The sequence below is a fragment of the Rutilus rutilus genome (genome assembly GCF_951802725.1).
Source record: "Rutilus rutilus genome assembly, chromosome: 23".
In the NCBI taxonomy this organism is placed as follows: Eukaryota; Metazoa; Chordata; class Actinopteri; order Cypriniformes; family Leuciscidae; genus Rutilus; species Rutilus rutilus.
The window spans coordinates 24,602,907-24,627,946 of NC_140233.1; the positions used below are offsets into that span (position 1 = coordinate 24,602,907).

The following is a 25,040-nucleotide window of genomic DNA, read 5'->3' on the forward strand; positions in this document are numbered from 1 at the left end:
AGCGCTGTATAAATGGAGTTGACTTGACTTGACTTAAGTTACATTTAATTAGCATTTCATGAAAATCAGGTAACTTGCTGCCATAATTTGGTAATGTTACATCAACACAATGCGTAAAATGCATTTCGTTTTTCACCTACCCTGCCAATCTGGCCCAATTTGGCATCAGCCCTTGTTCTGGAACCTTACACTTATCAAACATTACTTAAAAAGCTCAATGTCTTGATCTTGAGAGAGAAATTTGTCCCTGAATTAGCAAACCTGCTAACATTGCAGCTACTGTATACATTAAACTACACTCTGAAACATGCTTCCCTTCTTGGGTTTTAGGAGTGTGTTTTTTTTTCTTTTTTTATATATCTTGGCATGTGTCGTCAAGTAGGATGGTTTGACTTTTTGTTGTTAGTCCTGGGGTCTTATAAAATGTTGTGTAGAAACAGTCCTACATTTGATCTTACGGTCATTTATCAAATGTGTGATTCAGAAAACGAACGTATGCATGTTTTCTCTCTTCCAGTCAGATGTGAATTTTATAAATCGCAAATGATCGTGAAATGGTGCACAGCTGAACGGTTTCAGATCTGTCTTGTAAACTTCCCCTAATGGCATTAACATAAAAGAGCACCAATCAAGATCCAAATCCTTTACCTGAGAACGGCGAGTGGCAAGAATTGCTTTGATTTACAAATACTGCAGTTCTCCGACTCCGAAAGTGTGTACAGTCTGCTCACAGTGTTAGAGCCTGACGCCACGCAAAGCACTTTTCCACGTCAAAGACCGTTCTTATAAAAGTGGGCGTTCTAAGGTCAAATAAAGGTCAAGATTTTGAAATTGGGTTAGAGCTGGAATTTTTGATTGAACAATGCTAGCAACTAATAGTTTACCTGTAATTCTATGTGCAGTAACTGACAAAAGATCATGAATAGAGTTATGACTATTTTCACAGGAATGTTGCTCCAGACAAAAGATACTGAGCTGAGGTATAAACTAAGTCTCAGGTTACTTCAGTGGAGTAGTAACGCATTTCCAAACCACCAAAAGTCTGTTAAGTTTTTTTTTTCACCTGGAAAATGATGTATTTGTGTGCAAAATTCATCTAGAATTACATGAACAGGAGACTAAAGCTTGATGGTTGTTTCCTTAAATTGTCAGGCCTGAAGACCTTTGAACCAATTTCGCAATTCATCAGTAAATGCATTCAATCCTGTTGTTAAAAGCACATTTATTTATTTGAAAGTTTGTTAAGATGAAGCACGTTTAGACATGCCTAAATATCCAACACATGCTATGCACTGGTTAAGGGGTGTGATCAATTTCTGTGTGCTATAAAACATAAACCTGAAGATTTACAGGATTCGCACACTCATCAAACCAGCTCAGCACAGTAGACAGGTTGTAATCTGACAGGCGCCTTTCTAGATCTCCTGATAGCGTTGGCTGCTTCTTTCCTGTGTGTAGTGTAGAAATGGAGGGAGTTGTAGAAGGCTGCCTGGGCTTTCTATATGGTCTACTCATGGTGATATGCGTTGGGCTTCTGCTTCTGCGTGTGGCTGAAGGCCGGTCGGTGAGGTGGTTGGCGCTGCTTGTGGTTTCCGGTGTGATGTTGAACTGTTGGGTCCATTCAAGTGTTCTTAAAGTGGGGCTTATGAGTGTGCTGTGTAGTGTGACCCACTATGTAGGGAAAGAAGAGGTCATGTTGTCTACCCTGGACAAGGCGGTACTGATCACAGGTAAGACACCTGCTCCTAAATTCTGTTTTATTGTATATATTCTGAAGTTCAGCATATATTAATGTATTCGCAGCATAGTGAAGTATTGTATCTTATGAAGTCTTTCAAGAACGAGAACATCATATATCATTCATATATCATATATTCACCACCAAATCAAATGTTAGAAATAAGACATTAAAACTTGCACTAAGAAATGAAGCCTATTTCTAGGACCATTAAGGTTTTTTGCTTGAAAACGCTTTGTTTTTATGACAATAACGCATTTCCTCCCAAATTCCCACTATCGTAATACAACAATACAGTAAAATAAATAAATAAATCTCGTTCTCATAATGGACCTAGATTTAATAAAAAAAAATTATCATTATTCATTATGTAGATTCTGATTATATTACTGTAATATACGGGGTGTGTGTGTGTGTGTGTATACATATATATATATATATATATAATTATTATAATTATTATTATTTTATAATAATTAAATTATAGGGTGAATTCAGGTTGATTGGGACACTTTTGGGAAAAAGCTGAATTGTAATACAGAAGCTACAACACAGTTTAAATGAGTTTAAATGAGAATGTGATTTTTGCCATACAGTAATGAGAATTTGGGGGTAAATGTTATTAATTGTCCTGAAAAATAAGTCTTAATGGTCCTAAAATGTTCTATGTAAAATATATATTTTTTTTCTTTAAAAATGTGAACATCTCACCCAGTAGAAAACAGTGTTTCCCTTTCGTGGTCACTACGAGTTACGTCAGTGACGACGAATGGGGTTTCGCTTAGAAAGCCTCTCACCTTCGAGTATACAAAATGAGCCAATGGCAAGAAAATGCCATGGGTCTGTGGAATTTGCATAGCGTAAGTCCGCCCCACCTCGTGGGTATATAACGAAGTATGCTGGCAACATGCAGATATGTTTTTGCTTCAGAGCCAAGAGTTCTCTTCACTCCTACAAGCCATTCTGAATCATCTTCTCTCTACGAGACGAGCGGCTTGTCAGTGTGTTGGTGTGACGGCGCGTTCCAGCGAGATCGCATTGCCTGCTGCTGATCTGTGCAGTGATCTGCCGACAGTGTGTGTGTTTCTCCCTGGGCGCTTCAGCACTCTGCTGAGCTTTTTCCTCTCTCTAAAAGAGCTGCGCGCGACACGTCTTTTTCAAGACGGCTCACCCGTGTATTTACTGGATGTGGGCGCGTGATTCATCTGCCTAGCGGTCACGAGCACTGTTTCGCGTGTTGGGGTGTGGTCCAGGAATGGGCTCAGCCAGGTTGATGTGAGGGGGTCTGAGAATTCATTTTCTCAGCTCCCCTATGTCCCAGGCTGGGCTGAGGCCTTCTGCACCAACGGTCATCCATCCGTGCGGTCTCCTGAGTCTGCTTCCCACCGAGGCCGCCTCCCTGCGGCTCCTCCCCTCGAGCCTTCACCGGCCCTGGGCAGGAGGAGGATGCAGGAGGGTGGCACTGCCCGTCTCCCCCCCTTAGCCAGCTAAATGCCAGGCTAAGCAGCACTCTCGAGACGGGCAGCTTGGAGTTAGGGCACAGTTCTTCTCAGGAGCTGGTAGCAGGGCCACTCCTTCCCCCGGTGGAGGGCCGGGGGAGAATCTCTTGTTTCAAGAACTGATGCTCCTTCCTCCGAGCCCCAAGAGGCTGTGGATGACAGTGTGCGCCGCTCACGAGCCTCGCCACTCTCGTCCCCCTCTGTCACCAGACCCCTGCCAGAGCACGCCCCCGTGGAACGCTGGTCCTTCCCTGGCCTCCTCTGGCAGGACGCGGCTAATGACCGTGCCCCCACACAGGCTGCTATGCCACCCACGTCCGGGCCGGTCATTCCGCTTCGCTGTACCACCGAGGGTACGTCTGTGGTTCGCTTGACCCTGCTGGCACAGTTCTTGGGAGCCTGGCTAGAGCTCCCAACCTGTTCTGCTGGGTCGCCCGAACCATCAGGCGCGGCTATTGGATTCAGTTCGCACGGTCTCCTCCGTGCTTCAGAGGAGGCCGCTTCACTATGGTCAGTGGCAATGCCCCTATCATGAGAGCGGAGGTTGTCACCCTACTGGCGAAGGGTGCTATTGAGACTGTTCCTCCAGCCGAAATGAGGTCCGGGCTTTACAGCCCCTACTTCATTGTCCCGAAGAAATCCGGTGGGTTATGGCCAATCCTGGACCTCCCTTCACAGGGCCAATCCTGGACCGCTCCCTTCACAGGCTGCCACGGCCAAACGCATTTTCTATGTGTGCGGCCACAGGATTGGTTTGCAGCGATCGACCTGAAGGACGCCTACTCCGGCCTGCCGTCAGACCTTCACCCCGTGGACGAACCTCAGCTTTCTACGGGCCGGAGTGCCCTTAGAACGAGTTTCCAGGCATGTTGTTGTATCGACAGATGCCTCCACTACGGGCTGGGGCGCCATGTGCAATGGACATGCTGCCGCGGGCTCCTGGTCAGGACCCCAGCACCTTTGGCATGTCAATTGCCTCGAATTGCTGGCAGTACGTCTGGCTCTGCACCGCTTCCGTGCGTTGCTCAAGAACCAGCACGTACTAGTCCGATCAGACAATACCGCGACAGTACAATACTCCCGCCGTATGTCGCAACTCACCCGCCACCTCCTAATATGGAGTCAGAAGCATCTGAGGTCGCTTCGAGCCATTTACATTCCAGGAGACCTGAACTGTGGAGCCGACGAGCTCTCACGGGTTCAGCCTCTCCCTGGAGAATGGAGACTCCATCCCCAGACAGTTCAGCTGATTTGGGATCAGTTCGGTTTGCCTCCCACGACTCGTCCCATTGCGACCTGTTTTATTCCCTGACCGAGGGCACGCTCGGCACGGATGCATTGGTGCACAGCTGGCTGTGGGGCCTCCGCAAGTATGCGTTTCCCCCAGTGAGCCTTCTTGCACAGACCCTGTGCAAGATCAGGGAGGACGAGGAGCAGGTCATTTTGGTTGCCCCTTATTGGCACAACCGGACCTGGTTCTCCGAAGCTCCGAAGCTTCGACCTCAGACCAGCTCTTTGTCTGTTATGGTGGGAAGCTGAAGGGAAAGGCTCTCTCCAAGCAAAGGTTATCTCACTGGTTAGTGGACACTATTGCTTGGCTACCAGCAGCAAGGTCGACCGTGCCCCCTTGGTGTGACGGCCCACTCCACCCGGAGTGTGGCCTCCTTGGGCTCTAGCGCATGGCGCCTCACTAACAGACATCTGCAGAGCTGCAGGCTGGGCGACACCTAAAACATTCGTGAGATTCCACAATCTCCGAGTGGAGCCAGTTTCTTCTCATGTACTCGCTTCAACCAGCCGGTACTAGTGCTCAGGTGTCTTCGCTTGCTAGCCATTCCTCTCCATGGACGGGATACGTGCGATTATTCTCCTCAGGTGAGCCTCCCCGCAGGCCCTGAGTTCCTCCAGCGCTGTTGACGGCAACACCAGAGTTATGCCACCGGCAGCTTTCGCGCTTGGCTAGGTGCCTCCATGTGCAAGGTTCCCCCTCTGGGTGACCCCCACGTGTGTATTTCCACTGTAAGCCTCTCTGAGCATGTCTTTCCCTCGGCAAGCCATCTTGCCACCCCTGGGGTTGAAATATTCCACCTGCAGCTGGACACCCCAGTGATTCCCCATATGCATCCCCCTCCGGGTCATATGTGTATTTCTAAGTTCCCCCCCTTCGGGCAGGCAATAATTGCATATTTCCACTGAGATATGCTTCCCAGGGTACCTTGGTATTCCTGTGTTAAGTAGGAGTCCTTCGTCCGTGCTAGCCTCACGACAGGGAGCTCAGACTTACGCAGGGAACTGGAAGACAGCTGAGGTGGCGTGATTACACTGGGAACCCCATTCGTCGTCACTGACGTAACTCGTAGTAACCACGAAAGGGAACGTCTCAGTTATGTCTCCCTGCCACTTCTGCTGTACCGCTGGAACGCCGGAGTTCAGTCTCGACTCCTCAGCGAAGAAACATATCTGCATGTTGCCAGCGTACTTCCTTATATACCCACGAGGTGGGGCGGACTTACGCTATGCAAATTCCGCAGACCCATGGCATTTTCTTGCCATTGGCTCGTTTTGTATACTCGAAGGTGAGAGGCTTTCTAAGCGAAACCCCATTCGTCGTCACTGACATAACGTCTCCGTTCCCTACTCAGGGAACGAGGGTTACATACGTAACCGAGACGTTCTCTGTCGTTCTAGTGAACTTTGCACTTTGAACTTAACTCAATATGGTTAACTTCACTGGTTCCCATAAGACCATAAATCACTGCTGCATTCTTGTGATGTCGTTTAAAACAGATTGGTTTCCATATAGATTAGAATAATAAACAAACATGAATTGCCAATGTGGCATCTAACCACTATTACCCATAATGCCATGGAGTATTGTAATATATGGCGTGATATATCATAAGTGTGAATGTGTAACGAATTGAGATTGTGTATGTTGCACAGGTTGTGACTCGGGTTTTGGTCATGATCTGGCCAGGTTTTTGGACAGTGCAGGGATGAGGGTGTTTGCAGGGGTTCTGAGTGAACTCAGTCCTGGAGCTTTGAAGCTAAAGAAAGCTGCATCTCCAAACCTTACCGTCCTACAGTTAGACATCACCAACAGCAGCCAGATCACACATGCATATCAGTACATCAAGAGCCAAACAGGAAAAGCAGGTAAGAACAGAACTGGTAAATGTGGTTTTGACATCTGATCTTATTGGTGGTGTTTTCTAATGATTTTTTAATCATTATTAATACTCATAGTCAAGTCAAGTCAAGTCATCTTCATTATATAACAATGTAGATTGTTTCAAAGCAGCTTTACAGAGATAAACGTATAATTTAAGGTAACAGAGATTGTTTTGGCTTTATAGCAGTTCTTTAATAAAGTTATTTTCCAGCTAAAGTTAGTTTTGATTGGTTCGCTTCCGTCGCAACGATCATTTGTTATTAAATTAGGGGCCGCTAAGACGACACCATTCTCTCTACACAGACTTTAAACGCAAACCTGTGATAAACGCTGATGGCGTTTACATGCGCATTAAGACATTAAGAATTGGTTCTATAGTTATGTGCGTTTGAATATATGTGCGCATATATGTGCGCAGGTTTGTAATTCCCTACAAACCAAGCCTAAACAAAGTACTGGTCTTTCCTTATAAATTTTGTTACAGAATTTTATTTTATTTTGTCACTTCGGGTAGGTACGCGAAACTAATTTTCCCGACAACGCTTTATCTGTAGAGTGGTAAAGGGATCCTCCATAGGGAGAGACTAGTTGGCACTTCAGCACTGCGTTGTCATCGGGTCCAGGCGAAGGTCCTTCGTCAGATCTGGATACGGCCTGGATCTGGCAGGCTGCGGGAAAACCTCGGGATAAACAAAGACACTAAATTTAGCGTAGATGCCATTCTTCTAATGATGTAACGAGTACATCAGGATTTATGGGAAGTGTTCCCGGTTCAGGCTGACCTAATCTATGCAGCCTAATATTGAATTATAGAAGTCTATAATGTATTATGTGAATGCTAGGTCAAAGAGATGTGTCTTTAATGTAGCTTTGAACTGACAGAGTGTGTCTGCTTCCCGGACAATGTTAGGAAGACTGTTGCAAAGTTTTGGTGCTAAATAGGAGAAGGATCTACCGCCAGCAGTCGATTTTGATATTCTAGGTATTATTAACTGGCCAGAATTTTGAGATTGCGATAGACGTGAAGGACTATAATGCATTAAGAGCTCGCTCAAGTACTGCGGAGCTAAACCATTTAGTGCTTTGTAAGTAATCAGCAATATTTTAAAAAGTATACAATGTTTAATAGGGAGCCAATGCAGTGTTGACAGAACTGGGCTAATATGGTCATACTTCCTGGTTCTGGTAAGAACTTGAGCTGCTGCGTTTTGGACCAGCTGTAGTTTGTTTATTAAGCGTGCAGGGCAACCACCCAGTAGAGAATTACAATAATCTAGCCTTGATGTCATGAACGCATTAACTAATTGTTCCGCATTTGTCAATGAGAGCATATGACGTAATTTAGATATATTTTTAAGATGGAAGAATGCGGTTTTACAGATACTAGAAACGTGGCTTTCAAATGAAAGATTGGTATCAAAAAGCACACCCAGGTTCCTACCTGACGACGAAGACTTGACAGAGCAGCCATCAAGAGTTAGACGGTATTCTAGGTTATTACGTGAGGAAGTTTTTTGTCCAATAATTAGAATCTCTGTTTTTTTCAGAATTTAGTAGTAGGAAATGACTAGTCATCCAGTTTTTTATATCAGCTATGCATTCCGTTAATTTTGTGAATTGGTAAGTTTCGTCAGGGCGTGAAGAGATATAGAGTATCTATAGTAGAGATAGCTGAGTATCATCAGCATAACAGTGAAAACTAATGCCATGCTTCATAATGATGTCTCCCAAGGGTAGCATGTACAGGGTGAACAGCAACGGTCCTTGTACTGAGCCTTGTGGTACGCCATACTGATCTTGTGATCGATAATACATTTCTTCATTTACTGCAACAAACTGATAACGGTCAGATAAGAATGATTTAGACCATGCTAATGCAATTCCACTAATGCCACATCATTTTTGAGTCTATTTAAAATAATGCTGTGGTCAATAGTATCAAATGCAGCACTAAAATCGAGTAACACTAATAGAGAGATACAACCACGATCGGATGATAAGAGCAAATCATTTGTGACTCTAATGAGAGCTGTCTCAGTACTATGGTACGGTCTAAATACGGACTGAAAATCCTTGCAGATTTCTAAAAAGGAACATAGTTGTGAAGATACTGCTTTCTAGTATCTTTGACAGAAAGAGTAGATTTGAGATCGGCCTGTAATTGACTAATTCTGTACGATCAAGTAGTGTTTTTTTTAACAAGCTTTTTAATCATAGCCAGCTTAAAAGTTTCTGGTACGTATCCTAATGACAAAGATGAATTAATGATATTAAGAAGAGGATCTATGACCTCTGGAAGCATCTCTTTCAATTGCTTAGTCGGTATAGGGTCTAACATAAATGTTGTCGATTTAGATGATTTAACGAGTTTAGACAATTCTTCCTCTCCTATTGCAATGAATGAATACATTTTTTCCTAGTTATAGTTATAATTTTCTCCCTGATATTATCAATCTTATAAGTGAAGAAGTTCATAAAGTCATTACTGCTGTGCTGCTTGGAAACATCTGGGCTTGAAGCTTTTTTTTTTTTTTTTTTTGCCACTGTTTCAAATAAATACCTAGGGTTTTGTTTATTTTCTTCCAATAGGGTTGAAAAATAAGCAGATCTAGCAGCTTTTAAGGCCTCTCTGTATGCAATCGTGCTCTCTTTCCATGAAATGCGAAATACCTCTAGTTTTGTTTTCTTCCAGTTGCGCTCCATTTTTCTGGCTGCTCTCTTAAGGGCCCGAGTGTGCTCGTTGTACCACGGCGTTGGATTATTTTCTTTAATCTTCTTTAACCCTCATATGACCTTAGTTTCCAGTTTACACTCAGTGCCTTTGGGGTCTATATGACCCCAAAGATGCACAGAGCTTTTGTACAAGAAATATACATTTTAATAATACAAATTATATATAATTTTTTTCGTTTACTTCTCATCTATATTTTTATGCTGTGTTTTGGGGGATATGAAGTACTTTTTTACCTATTTACTGCAAAATTACTCAACTACACCATTAGCATACTTATGAAATATAAAATTTTTATGAAAAAAACACATTTATGATGATCAAATTTAACTATGAGTTGTTTCTGGATATTGATCTAGGTGTTAGATGCAGAATTCTGCCATCTGGTGGTTAGATGTTTTTTTGTAGATAATATAGTTTTAGCCACAAAGTGTAATTACCATATACTTCCAGCAGAGGCCCCATAGAGATCCATTCATTTTTCTGGATGTGACTTATTGCTCTTATAACAGCTTTTTTATGAATTATATATTTAAACATTTTAAAATACATTAAATCAGTATTTTGTCAAAGTTTAGAATTTGTTTGTTGTTGTTTGAGGTCTTTTGAAGTGTCTTGTTATTGCAATAATGCTATATAAATTTGCAATAATGTCACATAAGTTGCCACTAAAAGAAACTACTTGATTGCAATTGCATATTATTTCAATAATCGAAATGTATAAAATGATTAACTTTAGAATAAGAAAAAGTAAAAAAAAAAAAAAAAAAACAGTAAAAAAAACAGTAAAAAAAAAAAAGCAGCTATAGGCGGATAGGAATAGGAGTGAAGAGTAAACACACTGAGTGTCTGTGTGTGTTTGTGTGCATGCATGTGCATGTGTGTGTGTGTGTGTGTGTGTGTGTAATCATGCTCATTCCACATTGTTTTTTTTCTCTAGTACCAGGCCTTCATTTATGTGTGAACATTTTTAGATTCATGCTGGAATTATTGATTTTATTTACCAATTTCAATAAAAATGCTCTCTTTTGCAGTCACACCTGTTTGTTTGTGTTTGTCTCTCTGTGTATGTGATCTGTGTGTAATCATGTTCTTTCCACGCTGCATTTGTGCTCTCATACCATACCTTCATTTATGTGTGAAATTTTTTTGATTTATGCAGAAATTATTGATTTTATTTCCCAATTTCTATCAAAATGCTCTCTATTGCAGTCACACCTCTCTCTGTCTGTGTGTGTATTTGTGTCTGTGTGTGTGTGGGCGCATATGTGTGTGTGATAATGTTCATTCCACATTGCATTAGTGCTCTAGTACCAGGCCTTCATTTATGTGTGAGAATTTTCAGATTTATGCTGGAATTATTAAATTTATATGTCAATTTCTATAAAAATGCTTTCTATTGGAGTCACACCTGTGTGTGTGTTTGTGTGCGCGAGCATGTGTGTGCAAGTGATCATGTTCGTTCCACATTGCATTTGTGCTCGAGTACCAGGACTTCATTGTGGTATTGAAATTTTCAGATTTATTCTGGATTTATAGATTTTTCATATTGACCCCAAAGGTCATGAGTGTGACTTTTTTTTTTACATGCCTTTAGAACAACCGAATCAAGCCCAGTTTTTTTGTGTGTGTGTGTATAGATAGATAATGTAGGAAAAGTCACCAAATTTTATTCCACTGAGATGAAGGGAACCATTTTTTTTAATGAAAGAAAAGTCGCTTGGGGTCATATAGACCCCAAAGCACAAATGAGGGTTAAGCGCAACGGAGCAACTGTGTCTAAAGTGCTGGAAAAGAGAGAGTTAAAAGTTTCTGTTGCAATATCAAGTTCTTCTAAGCTATCTGGGATGCTGAGATGATGAAACTGATCAGGAAGATTATTAATAAAGCAATCTTTAGTGGCAGAAGTGATAGGTCTAACATATTTATAACACGGAGTCGGCTTTGCAGCCTTGGCTAAATGTAATTTACACAAGACTAGATAATGATCTGAGATGTCATCGCTCTGCTGCAGAATTTCAACGGCATCAACATTGATTCCATGTGATAATATAAGATCTAGAGTATGATTACGACAACGAGTAGGTCCTGACACGTGTTGTCCAAGTCGAATTGAGTTTACAATGTCTTTAAATGCCAATCCCAATGCATCTTTTTCATTATCTATGTGTATATTATAATCACCAACAATTAGTACTTTATCTGCAGTCAATATTAATTCTGATAGAAAGTCCGCAAATTCTTTGATAAAGTCTGTATGGTGCCCTGGTGGCCTGTATACAGCAGCCAGCACAAATCTCAAATGTGATTTATCGTTTACACTATATATTTTTTACATTAAGCACCAACACTTCAAAAGAAGTATATTTAAAACTTGATTTCTTAGTGGTTTTGAAAATACTACTATAAATTACAGCAACACCAGCCCCTTTGCGTTTCAGACGAGGTTCATGTTTATAACAGTAATCTTGCGGGGTGGACTCATTTAAAGTAATGTAATCGTTTGGTTTTAGCCAGGTTTCTGTCAAACACAGCACATCTAGGTTATTATCTGAAATCATATCATTAACAATGAGTGCTTTTGGAGTAAGGGATCGAATATTCAGCAACCCAAGCTTTAGCATTTGCTCATCTGTATTATAGCTGTTTTTTTATTTTTTGAACATCAATAAAAAAATTTACCTTAGATGGGTTAAAACGTTTTTTTGGATTTCCAAATTCGGGGAACAGACACAGTCACTTGTGGCCAGTTAGCAGACACCTAGCACTGGTGGCCTGGTTCTCAACTCTGGCCCTCAACGTCCACTTTCCTCCAGAGTTTAGCTCCAACCCTGAAACACACCTGAACAAAGACTGTAAAAAAGATGGACAGCGCTACTCCGTTTCCTTCCACTGTAGAAAAATTCAAGTGAGGCAATTTTTTTCTGCTTGAAACTCGCTTCATATCCTGAGAGCAATCAATAACAGAAGTGGACTAAATATTAAAGTGCATGCATATATTGTCTGTGGAAGTCTCAGGACCAAAAAAATGTGCGTCCAATCATTGCATTCGGTCCGAATGTATTGATTGGATGTCTTACCTGCCTGTCAGCACATGTATTTCCATCCCTCCGCACACCTGCTCACGCAGACATCACATGTCATCAGCGCGTTCAGTAAGACTATGCAGAGTTAAACAGACGTCAGTCACAAACAAACAGCAGCCGCGTATTACAGTTCCGCCTGAACCAAAACAATGAGCTTATGCTGCTTTCACGCATCTCATAACCATAATTTATAGACGGCAACCCATGACGTTATACTCTGAGCTTTTCAGACTAGGATTTATGTGTTTCAATGGCAACACTATCAATGCCGAAATTAATCTGCAGCAGTCAGGTGGCACAAGTAAGAGCTCTTTAAGTTGTTTACGTTCATTATTATTGTAATGTTATGTGCTTTGAGACATAAGGTAATTTAACCCCGTCTCTTATTACGCTTTGCTGAATCTGCTCTGACTGTGTGTGTCCGTGTGTTTTGGAGGAGGCATGGCTTTGGAGATGCTCTGAAGGGAGGGTGGGATCTTATGCTTTAAAAGCTAGCTTGCTATTGAAAACCGCTCCGATATTGCCTAACGGTCATTGCCGATTACGCCGTTCAGAGGCCGAGTCTGTGCAGTAGTGGAGTCGCAGTATCAAGGTCCCGCACATACTCCCGCAGACTCAATCACAGCTGACAATCATAACGTAACGATTTTTTTGTTTGGTTCGTGTATTATTTTATACCCCCCCATTGATGAAATTCTACGAAACTTAGCATACCCCCAGAGGATGTCAAGTTAATCATACACATGAAATATGGTGCAGTTCTGAACATCTCCACTGAAGATAGGGGCGATTAAAGCAGAATAATATTGCATTTTCATTTTTTATGGGAGGGGCGCAAATCACAAATGAGTGATTATGGGCTAGGTTGATGTGGGCCCTTAAGACCAACATACCATAAAAATTTCTTTATCCTCGGTGCCACGGTTCAAGTAGTTATTTAGGAAAAACTGCATTTTTTGGGTTTGGCGGGGCCCAGCGCGCGGGGGGGGGGGGAGTGGCCCCCGGGGACCAAACGAAATTTTTCCGTAAAAGTCTAGTGGGGCTACATGCCCACCAAATTTCATGTTCCCCGGTGTTTCGGTGTCCCTGGTATCGTTGACGGAAAATTCAGTAGATTGACGGGAAAAAAAAACTAAAAAACTTTGACAATCGATTATGGGCTAGGTTGATGTGGGCCCTTAAGACCAACATACTTTGCAAATTTCTTCATCCTCGGTGCCACGGTTCAGGTAGTTATTTAGGAAAAACTGCATTTTTTGGGTTTGGGGGGGCCCAGCGCGGGAGGGGGGGGAGTGGCCCCCGGGGACCAAACTAAATTTTTTCGTAAAAGTCTAGTGGGGCTACATGCTCACCAAATTTCATGTTCCCCGGTGTTTCGGTGTCCCTGGTATCGTTGACGAAAAATTCAGTAGATTGACAAAAAAAAAAAAAAAAAAAAAAAACTTTGACAATCCCTATATGACCGCTTTCGCTAGCTATGCTAGCGGCGGTCATAATTATAGTAAGTAGTCCAGGCTCGAACATGTATGGCTTTGTAAAACAAATTAAGCTGCTATGAGCATCCATTCAGGCTGCAGCGGTGACAGTTGAGTGTGGCGACGGCAGCGAGCTCAGCTTTCCCGCGAGTGGGCGTGGTTTCAGCGCAGCCAGCGGACACGCCCCCAGTGTTTGAGAGCAGAGACTAGGCCTACTGCTCATTTTTTCAAGATTTTGATAGCTTATTTTATGTACTTGCCGGCTTTTTTTATCATTCAAATTTGGCTGGGTGGCTAATAACACATTTTTCTGTGGTGTGACAAACTCAGAATACATACTTAATTTTGACTTTACAGGGACTTTAAGGGTTTCTTTAGGTGAAACGTCATACATACATTATTTTCCCTAAAGTAATCTCTTAAAAAACGATAAGTGTTGCATAAAGCCCCTTAACTGTAATTTTCCTAAGTATAACATAAGGTTTGGAAAACTTCACCTTAAGTGTTACACGGAGTGAGCAGGTTCAATACAAGTCTTCTTACGAGACACGATTGGCCACTTTATATGATAAACAAATTTTAATTTAGCCGTTTTTCCACCTATAAACATATAAAGCACATCTTATATGGTTAACGGAAGCTTAAATGTGCGTGCATCACTATATAGGCTACGAATATATTGACTACCTTTATGTCTTTCAATAAATAGACAGAAATGATGAGCGAATATTAAAAATATCTTTATTTGTTTCTAAATATGAATGAAAGTCTTATGGGTTTAGACCGACATGAGGGTGAGTATGATGACAGAATTTTTTATTTTTTTAATAAACTATCAATTTGAGTTTCTGTCTCGTCTGGTCCTTCTCTTTCGTATTTGGTTTTCTTTTTTGTTTTCCTTATCCATGTTATGCTGTTTTCTTTAAAACTTACGGCAATCTGTATGAACAAATAACGTGTCCATGGCAGCAATCGAATTTTATAACGGCAAAACCTGGGTCGCTGTCTTGAAAGACTTAACGGTTTCCTTTCCTAAGAGAACCGTGTAAGGGATTACAGTATATGCTTAAATCATTAAACCCTTAAATCATTCCCTTAGCTGAGGGGAAATCAAATCACGCTTAAGTCTCATCCTAAAGGGAAAAACTCTAGGTGCTTTATGTAACCGGGCACTGGCCCTCAAGATCCATTTTCCTGAGTTTATAATGCGTTCCATTTGTCCTCGGATGTGGGAAAGTCCTAGTCCCCAGTAAGAACTTTAAACTGGAATACCCCCTCAAGTCGAAGTTGCAACTAGGAAACTGGGGGAAACGGCAACAACCCCAACTTCAGAATCCAATATGGCTTCTCAGAGCATCAACCATATAGTGAAACAGTAGTAATATATTGTTTATTAGCTCTTCTGTTTGTCTGTGTTTCAAACTCAGTACTATCCAACCTCTAGCTTTGGACATGATACTTAGGCAATGCCTGTGCACAATTTCGCTTTTTTTATGTGTTTGTATTCCTAAAGAGCAAGCACAACAAAGGCTTGCCTTGATGCGTCCATCTTAGTTTTCTAACCTGTGTACTGGAACGCGGTTGACTCGGGTGTGACGTCATTCCCAGCTCTTACATCCCTCCTCCGAGGTTAATGGAACGCAGCATTAGCTCTACCTATAATCAAACACACCTGAACAAGCTAATCAATATCTTCTTACTAGAAAGCTACAGGCAGGTAAGTTTGATCAGTGTTGGAGCAAAACTCTGCAGGAAAGTGGACCTCGAGGGCCAGAGTTGCCCAGCCCTGCCCTAGAAACTACATAGCAACCACTCAGAAGTCAGAACATCCTAAAAACTAGAAATCCTAAAGAACACCTTAGTAACATCATAACAACCACCTGGAACACCTAGCAACCACTTAGCAACAGCCTATCAACCATCTAGAACTTTCTAACAACCGCACAACTAGCCAGAACACTAACTTGGCAACTGACTACTTTGCAAACATTCAGGCAATATCCAACTATCCCGAACACTCTAGCTATCATATAGCAGCTACTCAGAACACCCTAGCAACCACTTTTCAATGGCATAGCAACCAACTTGAACACCTTTGTAACCATTTAGCAACATTTTAGAAACAATCAAGAACACCATAGAAACCACATAGTAACTACCCAGAACCCACTTAGCATCTTCCTAGTAACTATAGTAACCTCAGAACACTCAAGCAACAGTATAGCATTGGCACATAACACCCTATGCAACATCCTAGCAATCACCCAAAACACCCTAGTAACCACTTAACATCATAAAAACACCTGGAACATCATAGTAACTGCATAGCAGCCACCCACAACATCTTAAAAACCACACAGAAATCCTAAAAACCACCAAGAACACCTTAGTGACCATTGTTATGACCCTTGGCTCAAGGGAAGCAACAAAAACAAGGGACACACGTAAACCAAATTATAGGCTCAAAAGTAATGTTTATTTAATTACAAAAATAAGGCAACACTAAATAATAGAATGAAAACAACTAAAGGAAATAACAGTGTTTCTGTATCCATCAGCAACATCACTGTGTAAAGCAAAGTGCATGGTTGAAAGTGTAAAACAGTGTTGAAATGTAACTGCAGAAGCTCAGTTAGTGATCTCTTTTAAGAAGTGGCTGAGGCACGGTCAAAGGTGTTTCCAATTGACTGCCAATTGAGGTAATTAGTGGGCAAAGGTACCAAAAAGCAGTTCCCAAAACCAACAGCAGAGGTCGTCCCAACCATATAGCAACCACAAAGAACACCCACGCTACTTTTTTAGCAACATCCTAACTACCCAGAACAACCACTTTGCTACATTCTAGAAACTACCCAGAACACCCTATAGCAACCACTTAGCAAAAACCTAGATCACTGGTAACCACTTAACAACAATCTAATAACACCTAAAATATCATAGTGACTGCATAGCAACCCCACAAAACACCTTAGAAACCACATAGTAGATCTCAAAGCCTTAGAAGTTGCAAAGCAACCATCCAAAATATCTGCATAGCAACAAACCACTCAAGTTAGCAACCACATAACAATGCCCTGGCAACCTCTGACATCACCATAGCATAGTAGCAAATAGTTTTACCAACTGTTGTTACTGTTTAAAGTTTAGTATACAGTATGTATAGAGACAAGTGCATTATTATTTTGTATTACCCGTTTCTTGTGTGCAGGACTCTGGGCACTAGTGAACAACGCAGGAGTGCTGGGATACGTGTGCGATGGAGAAATTCAGCCGATTAAAATGTATAAAAGACACGTAGAAGTGAATTTCATTGGTAGTGTGGAGATAACGCAAGTCTTTCTGCCACTGATACGACAATCAAAAGGAAGAATAATCAGCATATCCAGTTTGGCAGGTAAACGGTTTCATAAGCATGCAAGGTTTTTGCAATACTGACTAACTCGCTATTCAACATTTTCTGACAAAACATTTAGCCTAAACCAGGGCTGCCGAATCCTGTTCCTGGAGATCTACCTAACTGCAGAGTCCAGATCCAACCCTGATCCATCATTTTTAAGTGCTCCTGGAGATCTTCATTAGCTGCTTTAGTTGTGTTTGATCAGGGTTGGAGCTGAACTTTTTACTCAAAGGTAGATCTCCAGGAACAGGCCCTGGTCTAAATCAATTAAAGGTGTCAAAACACCAAAAGGCTTTGAAATCAATCACATCATTGGTTTCTTTCAGGCGAAGTTCCACTTCCTGGGTTTGCAGGCTATGGGGCGTCTAAGGCAGCGATGATCGTGTACAATGGGGCGATTAGACAAGAACTCTACCGCTGGGGAGTCAGAGTCATCATCATTCAACCTGGAGCTTTCAAAACAAGTGAGAATTAAGGCCTGTTCACACCAGGAACCATAACTACAAAGTCTATAACGAGAACTATATTAACGTCCACATCAACGATCAATCATATTCTGTTAATTATGAGTGATATTTATATGTCTTCTGTTGCTTCAAATGTTTGAGCTGGAGTCGACTGGATTCTGATTGGCTGGCAGTGTTTTTTATCGTTCATCAGAATTCCAACCATATTGTTACACTGTGTCTGTATCGTTATAGCCGTGGTGGACTTCACTATTCTTGAAGAATTATAGCTGATGTTAAAGTTATTGTTTGAGGCCCATTCACACCATGAGCAATAACTATAAAGATAAATATATTAGCAAAATAATGCTTCACGCAAAATGAAGTGAAGATGATGAATGAACAAAAAGGAAGATAAAAAATGAACACCGTCACCAGCAGCACAGCAGCTCCAATCAAACAATGACACTCAAAACTGTCCTGTTACTAGAGCTAATATTACAACAACAGCATATCTTGGTTCTGTGAAACAGCAAAACCAATGTTACTCACATATGGAGCAGAAACAACGCAACCTTTGCGTCTGTTTTTAAGCCTTCCCGCTTATGTCTCTCCAGCGCTATAAAGCTTTGCTAATAATAACGTGGGTCCTAAAGCTCTTTCCTGATCATAACTCTGCTTCTTCCAGTCATATTCCTCTGAGCTTTTCTCTTTTGTAATGTCTCTCAGCCATCTCTCTACAGTCTTCAAATATTCCTCTTGCTCACTCTCTCTCCTCCCCCATCATGAATGGACACGCCCCTACTACTAATTGGCTCATTTTCTCCCCTCCCCATCATGAATGACACGCCCCCTACTGCTGACTGGCTCACTCTCTCTCCTCAGCCATCATGAGTGACACACCCCTACTGCTGATTGGCTCACTCTTCTCTCCTCCCCCATCATGAGTGATATGCCCCCTACTGCTGATTGGCTCACTCTCCTCGCCCATCATGAGTGACACACCCCCTACTGCTGATTGGCTCACTCTCTCTCCTCCCTCATCATGAGTGACACACCCCCTACTGCTGATTGGCTCACTCTCTCTCCTCCCCCATCATGAGTGACACACCCCCTACTGCTGCTTGGCTCACCCTCTCACCTCCCCCATCATGAGTGGACACGCCCCCTACTGCTGATTGGCTCACTCTCACTCCTCCCCCATCATGAGTGACACACCCCCTACTGCTGATTGGCTCACTCTCTCTCCTCCCCCATCATGAGTGACATGCCCCCTACTGCTGATTGGCTCACCCTCTCTCCTCCCCCATCATGAGTGACACACCCCCTACTGCTGATTGGCTCACTCTCTCTCCTCCCCCATCCTGAGTGACACACCCCCTACTACTGATTGGCTCACTCTCTCTCCTCCCCCATCATGAGTGACACACCCCCTACTGCAAAAATGAATTCCGATATTAAGCTTGTGACATATAAACAAGCACATCAACTTGATCACTTTATTTAGCGTTCATGTAAACACTACGTTTGGACGAATTCATTCCGATTAAAACAAAATGTGTCCATATAAACTTAGTGTTTCTCAGAAATCGCTTACTGCACCTTTAAATGGTCATGCTCTATATAGGGTTATAAAAATGTTTTATTGTTCATCAGTTGGAAAAAACAAATCATTCCAAAGTTATTCCAACAATATCGTTCCCCTGTGTCGATATTGTTATAGCTGTGGTGTGGACTTCAAAAAATGTAGTTATGTAGTTATTAAAAATGTAGTTATAGTTATCTTCCTTGCAAAAAAAAAAAAAAAAAATCTCATTTAAGTGTACACCACTCAGAGGACTTAAGGGACTTTTTTAGTTCACCCATAAATTAAACTTCTGTCAGTATCTATTCACATTCAATGCTACTTTTTTTCCTGGGGAATTTTAATGAATATAAAAATCGATAGTTCTTTTCATTTTGGGGTGAAATTTGACCCACTTACATTGACAGGTTTTGTAAGGAGTTTTAAAGGATTAGTTCACTTCAGAATTAAAATTTCCTGATAATTTACTCTCCCCACGTCATCCAAGATGTTCATGTCTTTCTTTCTTTGGTCGAAAATAAATTAAGGTTTTTGAGGAAAATATTCCAGGATATTTCTCCATACAGTGACTTCAATGGGGTCTAACGGGTCGAAGGTCCAAATGTGAGTTTCAGTGCAGCTTTAAAGTCTCGACACGATCCAGCCGAGGAATAAGAGTCTCATCAACTTGTAATGGAGTCATTTTCGCTGTAAAGTATCTGTACTTTTACTCGAGTATAGTTTTCAGGCACTCTTTATGCTCTACCCTACATTTTTTAACTGGAACACGCGAGACCTTTCAACGTGATTACGTGATGTGTGTCGCATCACAGAACTAGTGCAAGACGAGCATTTGTGGTTAAAAAGTATATAAATGTTTATTTATTTTTAGAAATTGGCAGATAATTTGTCTAGATAAGACCCTTATTCCTCGGCTGGATCGTGTCGAGACTTTGAAGCTGCACTGAAACTCACATTTGGACCTTCGAGCCGTCGGACCCCATTGAAGTCACTATATGTGTAACACTATAACATCTTGGATGACGTGGGGGAGAGTAAATTATCAGGATAATTGAATTCTGAAGTAAACTAATCCTTTAATAACTACTTTCATCAACTCATTTCCCAGATATTTTCGGCAGCAGAGAGCAGTGGAACAGTGTCCAGGAGGACATCCTCAGTGGTTTGTCTCAGGAAGTGATGACGTCTTACGGAGAAGAATACATCCGCTCAATGCAGCAGCGGCTGGCCAACATGTCTTCAGCATCAAAATCAGACACTGGCCCGTTTCTGGAGGATTTGAAGCATGCAATACTGTCCCCGAGACCCAAACACTTCTACTACCCAGGGGCCGCAGCGTGGGCTCTTCCCTTACTCTACAGACACTGTCCCACCTCACTGTCCGACAAGATCCTCTCACCAATCTTTATGACTGGTGATGCCCAACCAGCACAGCTTGGGGGTTCTTGAACTGTGATTCTGTTTGCTGATACAAGTGAATTTCCCACTTCACATTTACATACAGTACCTCATCTGACCTCATTTTTGTAAAGGACCTAGGCAAGCAAATAGGGGTGTAACACTATATCGCAATACAACAATATGTATTGTGGATAGTTCACCCAAAATGAAAATTTTGAAAAAATGAAAAAGGTTTTTAGCATTTTAGTGTCAGTACTACATTAAACTACTAAAATGTTGAATATAATGTATAATAATGTAATGGGGGAATATTTGTGGGTCCTGATAATGCCAAATATCTTCTGTTACCAGTAAAAAGTGGCCTACATTATTTGAAATATATCTAGTCAGTGACAATGTAAGCATATTCATCTGAATTAATTCTATTTTCAGCTTCAGAATCATGAATATTTTTATCCTGGCGTCTCTATTGTCCTGTGCATTGGGTTTCCTGCAACAAGTCCAAGCCTATTCATTTACACACACAATGTAACATCAAATTTAGCATTTTAATCAACTGTACATTTTTTGTTAATCTTTTATCGTATGTCTTGGAGTATCGCAATAATATCGTATCGTGAGTTCAGTATCGTGAGATGTATCGAATCGTGACATGAGGGTATCGCTACACCCCTACAAGTAAATACTACACCATCAGTGGTCGAAGTCTAGTGCGGAGTGCAGTCACATTTACCGGTGTATGGTGTATTTTCCAAATCCAGTCATTCCAATAGGCATTCAAACACGTGAAGGCGAGAGATTTTCCCACACAGATTACACAACGGGTCCAGTTTGGTCACTTAGATTCTCCATGTTGCTCAAATAGAAAAAAGTCACTACATTGCTACACTATTGTGTAGAGGAGAACTGAGCAGCTGGAAAAAGGGTTTTTTTCTGTCACTGATGGAGTTTGGGTTCATTTAATATTCAACAATATTACAGATCTGCCTGTACTGACACCATTATATGAGAACTGAGTTGGACGATGACGTCACCGTTTTCTCCAGAGTGGCTGTATATACAAGTTTACTAAATTAATAACTTATTTTACAACAAAAATGAACCATCACTGAACTTACTTAAGCTGGACTACGACACTATTGTCTTCTAGATCTGCTGTCCAGCAGAAACAAAACTTTATTGCATTATTTTCCTGTTATCTCTGTAAAGCTGCTTTGAAACAATCTGTACTGTAAAAAGCGCTATATAAATAAAGGTGACTTGACTCGAAAATAGATAATAAAATAAAAAAAATTCACAAAAGTGACTGCAGCTTAATGGTTATTTTCTACTATTAAGGGCAGCACCACAGATCTCAGCAATGCTTAAAGAACTGGTCATCACATCCAGGTCAGGCTTTGACAACTTTTAGGACGGTACATTTAATTGTGAAAAAAAATGTATAAATCACGTCTTAGGATGTTCAAACAAATCTGTACACTACTACCTTTTCCATAAAAATAAAAACAATTCTCTTTAACAATGCATTTGTTGTCACTAAATAGTTTTTTTTTTTTTTTAAAAGAAGATCTTTAAAAATGTCCATTGAATAAAAAAAAAACATTTACAAAATGTCTCAGTCCTGAGGCTTCATGAAGGCTCGTTTAGGTTGATAATCAGCAACATTGCAGTTGACGTCCTCTTCTGTCTTCGTAATAGCGGAGCGATCTCGTTTCTTGGCAAACTTTTTTCTCATGCTCCCAACCAAGCTTTCATATCTGAAAGAAAACATAAATAAATCAATGTCTTTCGCTCACAAAATCTGCTCTGAATATTACAGACATCTCCCGTATGACATCAGGTTGAGCTGGTTTCCTCTCGCACCTCCTAGCCATCTCTTCGTCTGTGATGTCGGTCTCCATTCTGCTCAGAGTCTCGTCCTCCTCTTCATCCTCCTCCTCCTCTTTGTGTGCGTTCATCAGCAACATTAATTTCTACAAGAGATTCAGTTTCATGGTAAATGAAGAAATGTAATTAAGATAAGATTATTTTTTACATACATCATCACATACAATGAGTAAATATTTCAGATTTCTGGATGCTAATCGAATGCAACCAAATTTGAGACAAATATTGGTTAAAAATGTATGATTTTTTGCACACAACATGAAATGAATGAGTTTATCGTCAATTTAGAAAGATGCAAATGGAAGGAAACTTGTGGACTCGCATGTCAATAAAAGTTTACAGAACTTGTACCTCAACGTCAGGATTGAAGCCTTTGAATGACATTCTGCCATAAACCAAATCCTCACAGGGAACGTAACTTCTCTCCTCCACGATGTGGTTTCTGGTCAGAATAAAAGTGGCTAGTTATTTTTTTATTCTGATACAGAGCTAGATTATAGGATTCATTCAGAGGCAGAGTTTAATAAATCAAGCATGACACGTCAAATATGTAGGACAAGGTATTTGATTGCTTTGGTCTCATTTAACAATGCCATTGTGCATTGCAAAAAAAAAAATCCTTGTAATCTACAAAGTTTTTCGCAGAACTCAGTTTTTTCTACAGGCCATTTTTGCAAAGACTCTTTATCAACGGATGCTTTGGGGATTTTCACTGTATATGAAGGCAGTTCTTCTCAACTTCACAGTGACCACAGGTGCAGTTCATCACATTAACTATCAACATATTCCACTCACATACAGAGAAACCTTCACTAACTTAATTTTGGCTTGGTTTATGGAAGCCCATTTCCACCACACAAGAAAAAAAAAAAATTGTGAGTCAAAATGATGATAAAAATAAGTCATAATAATGACAATTCAACTTGTGATAATCATGGCTTTTTACATCATAATGTGACCTTGAGTCACAACTTCGACTTTTTAACTCGTAACTAAGACTTAATATCTCACAATATTGACTTTTACTCTCATAATTATGACTTACCAAAGCATAGAGTTTTTTCTTTTCTCATGTGGGCCAGAAATGGGCTTCCATAGAGATTTGTTATTGTAACACAATGACATTCATGTGACTTAAAGGTATAGTTCACCCCAAAATGAAAATGCTGTTGTTCCAAATGTTTGGGAACGTTGTTCCAAACCAGTTTCTTTCTTCTGCTGAACACAAAAGAAAATGTTTAGCTGAATGTTTGGTAACCAGACAGTTGATGGTAGCCATGACTCCATAGTAGGAAACTAAATAATACTATGGAAGTTTGAATTTAATATTCAACAATATTATTGTTCTGCCTTACTTAAGGTGGACGATGATGCAATTTTCCTCTAGAAACAAACTTTGTTGTATTATTTTCATATTATCACTGTGAAGCTGCTTTGAAACAATCTGTATTGTAAAAAGCGCTATATAAATAAAGGTGACTTGACTTGGAAGTCAATGGTGCCATGCCACACAACAGTTTGGTTACGGATTTCCTGCAAAATATAATATTTTGTGTTCAGCAGAAGAAATAAACTAATGCACGTTTAGAACAACTTGATGGTGAGTAAGTGATGACAAAATATTCATTTTTGGGGTGAACTATCCCTTTAAGAGTGTAAATATTTTTCTGAGGTCAGTGTATGAGTGAGATGTATGAGAGATGTCAGTCAGGTCTCACTCTTTGGCCTTGAGCTCAGGAAGGTCCAGGAACCAGTGGTCATCACTGATGATCCTCTTCTCCTCCTCATCCAGCTGCTTCTTCGCTTCTGCATCTAAGCCTCTCTGCATGAACTACACACACAAAGTTCACAGTGGACCACGTGACTGCGTTCACCAACGCCACGAGACTCAAAACAAAACCGAAGTTTAACATGAAGGCATCTTATTACAAGTTCAATCAAAGGCACATCACTGAATAACTCTGTTTTCTGGATATCATATATTAGAGCTGATTCTGAAGTCTGCAAGAGTCACGGCTTCTTACCTTCATGCGCAGGAGATTTTTAGACAGTTTCGCTGCACCATCGTTCGCCATTTCAGACCAGAGCTAAACTGTACGTTTTAATGTGAATGAATTGACGTAAAGTGTTTTTCTTTGATTTATGTATTACATGGGCATCATGACTGTATGTATGCGGCACAAGACGCTAAAATAAATACTAGTCCGCATGAAGTCTGCGCACGCGCTGTCGCAAAACGTGCCAGACTCGATTAGTCGCAAAGCAGCACAGATCGACCGACAACATTTGCTGTTAAATGATTTGTAATACAGATCTAATAGTACAATAACGTTCTTAATTCAATAATAGCTCAATTATTTGTAATAGATTTAGTTAAAAAAAATTACTAGACATAATTTTAATGAATGCATCGATTACTCATGTCTGAGGAGATCTATCCCCAGTAATGCCATTTGGCAAGTTGGCAACACATGATTTTACTTTTAAAAATGTATCACTAAACACATTCTTGTATATTTCACCACAGTGAGGATTTATTGATGCGGTTTTGGTAAGTTAAACAGACGTTTTTGCTTACAAATCGCCTTTGTGTAACACAGTTGTTCAGTTAAATGTTAACATA

The 25,040-nt window shown here is 40.9% G+C and overlaps 2 protein-coding genes across 3 annotated transcripts; one reads left to right on the forward strand and one right to left on the reverse strand.

Moving 5' to 3' along the window:
• Nucleotides 1–369: 369 nt before the first annotated feature.
• On the forward strand, nucleotides 370–22,055 carry hsd17b2 (hydroxysteroid (17-beta) dehydrogenase 2). Of its 2 annotated transcripts, XM_084397894.1 has the most exons (5): nucleotides 370–1,730; nucleotides 6,181–6,393; nucleotides 16,910–17,095; nucleotides 17,425–17,562; nucleotides 20,238–21,775. In XM_084397894.1, the coding sequence occupies exons 1-5, from the start codon at nucleotides 1,466–1,468 to the stop codon at nucleotides 20,576–20,578; spliced, it is 1,143 nt and encodes a 380-aa protein (XP_084254020.1). In that variant the 5' UTR covers nucleotides 370–1,465; the 3' UTR covers nucleotides 20,579–21,775. The 2 variants fall into 2 exon arrangements, with proteins under 2 accessions (XP_084254020.1, XP_084254021.1); XM_084397895.1 differs by lacking the exon at nucleotides 6,181–6,393 and having other exon boundaries at nucleotides 20,238–22,055.
• On the reverse strand, nucleotides 21,921–24,666 carry mphosph6 (M-phase phosphoprotein 6). Its single transcript, XM_084397897.1, has 5 exons — nucleotides 24,442–24,666; nucleotides 24,136–24,248; nucleotides 22,769–22,859; nucleotides 22,394–22,503; nucleotides 21,921–22,287 (listed from the first exon to the last, which is right to left on the reverse strand). Exons 1-5 carry the CDS (start codon nucleotides 24,490–24,492, stop codon nucleotides 22,146–22,148), a joined length of 507 nt encoding a protein of 168 aa, XP_084254023.1. The 5' UTR covers nucleotides 24,493–24,666; the 3' UTR covers nucleotides 21,921–22,145.
• Nucleotides 24,667–25,040: the final 374 nt, after the last annotated feature.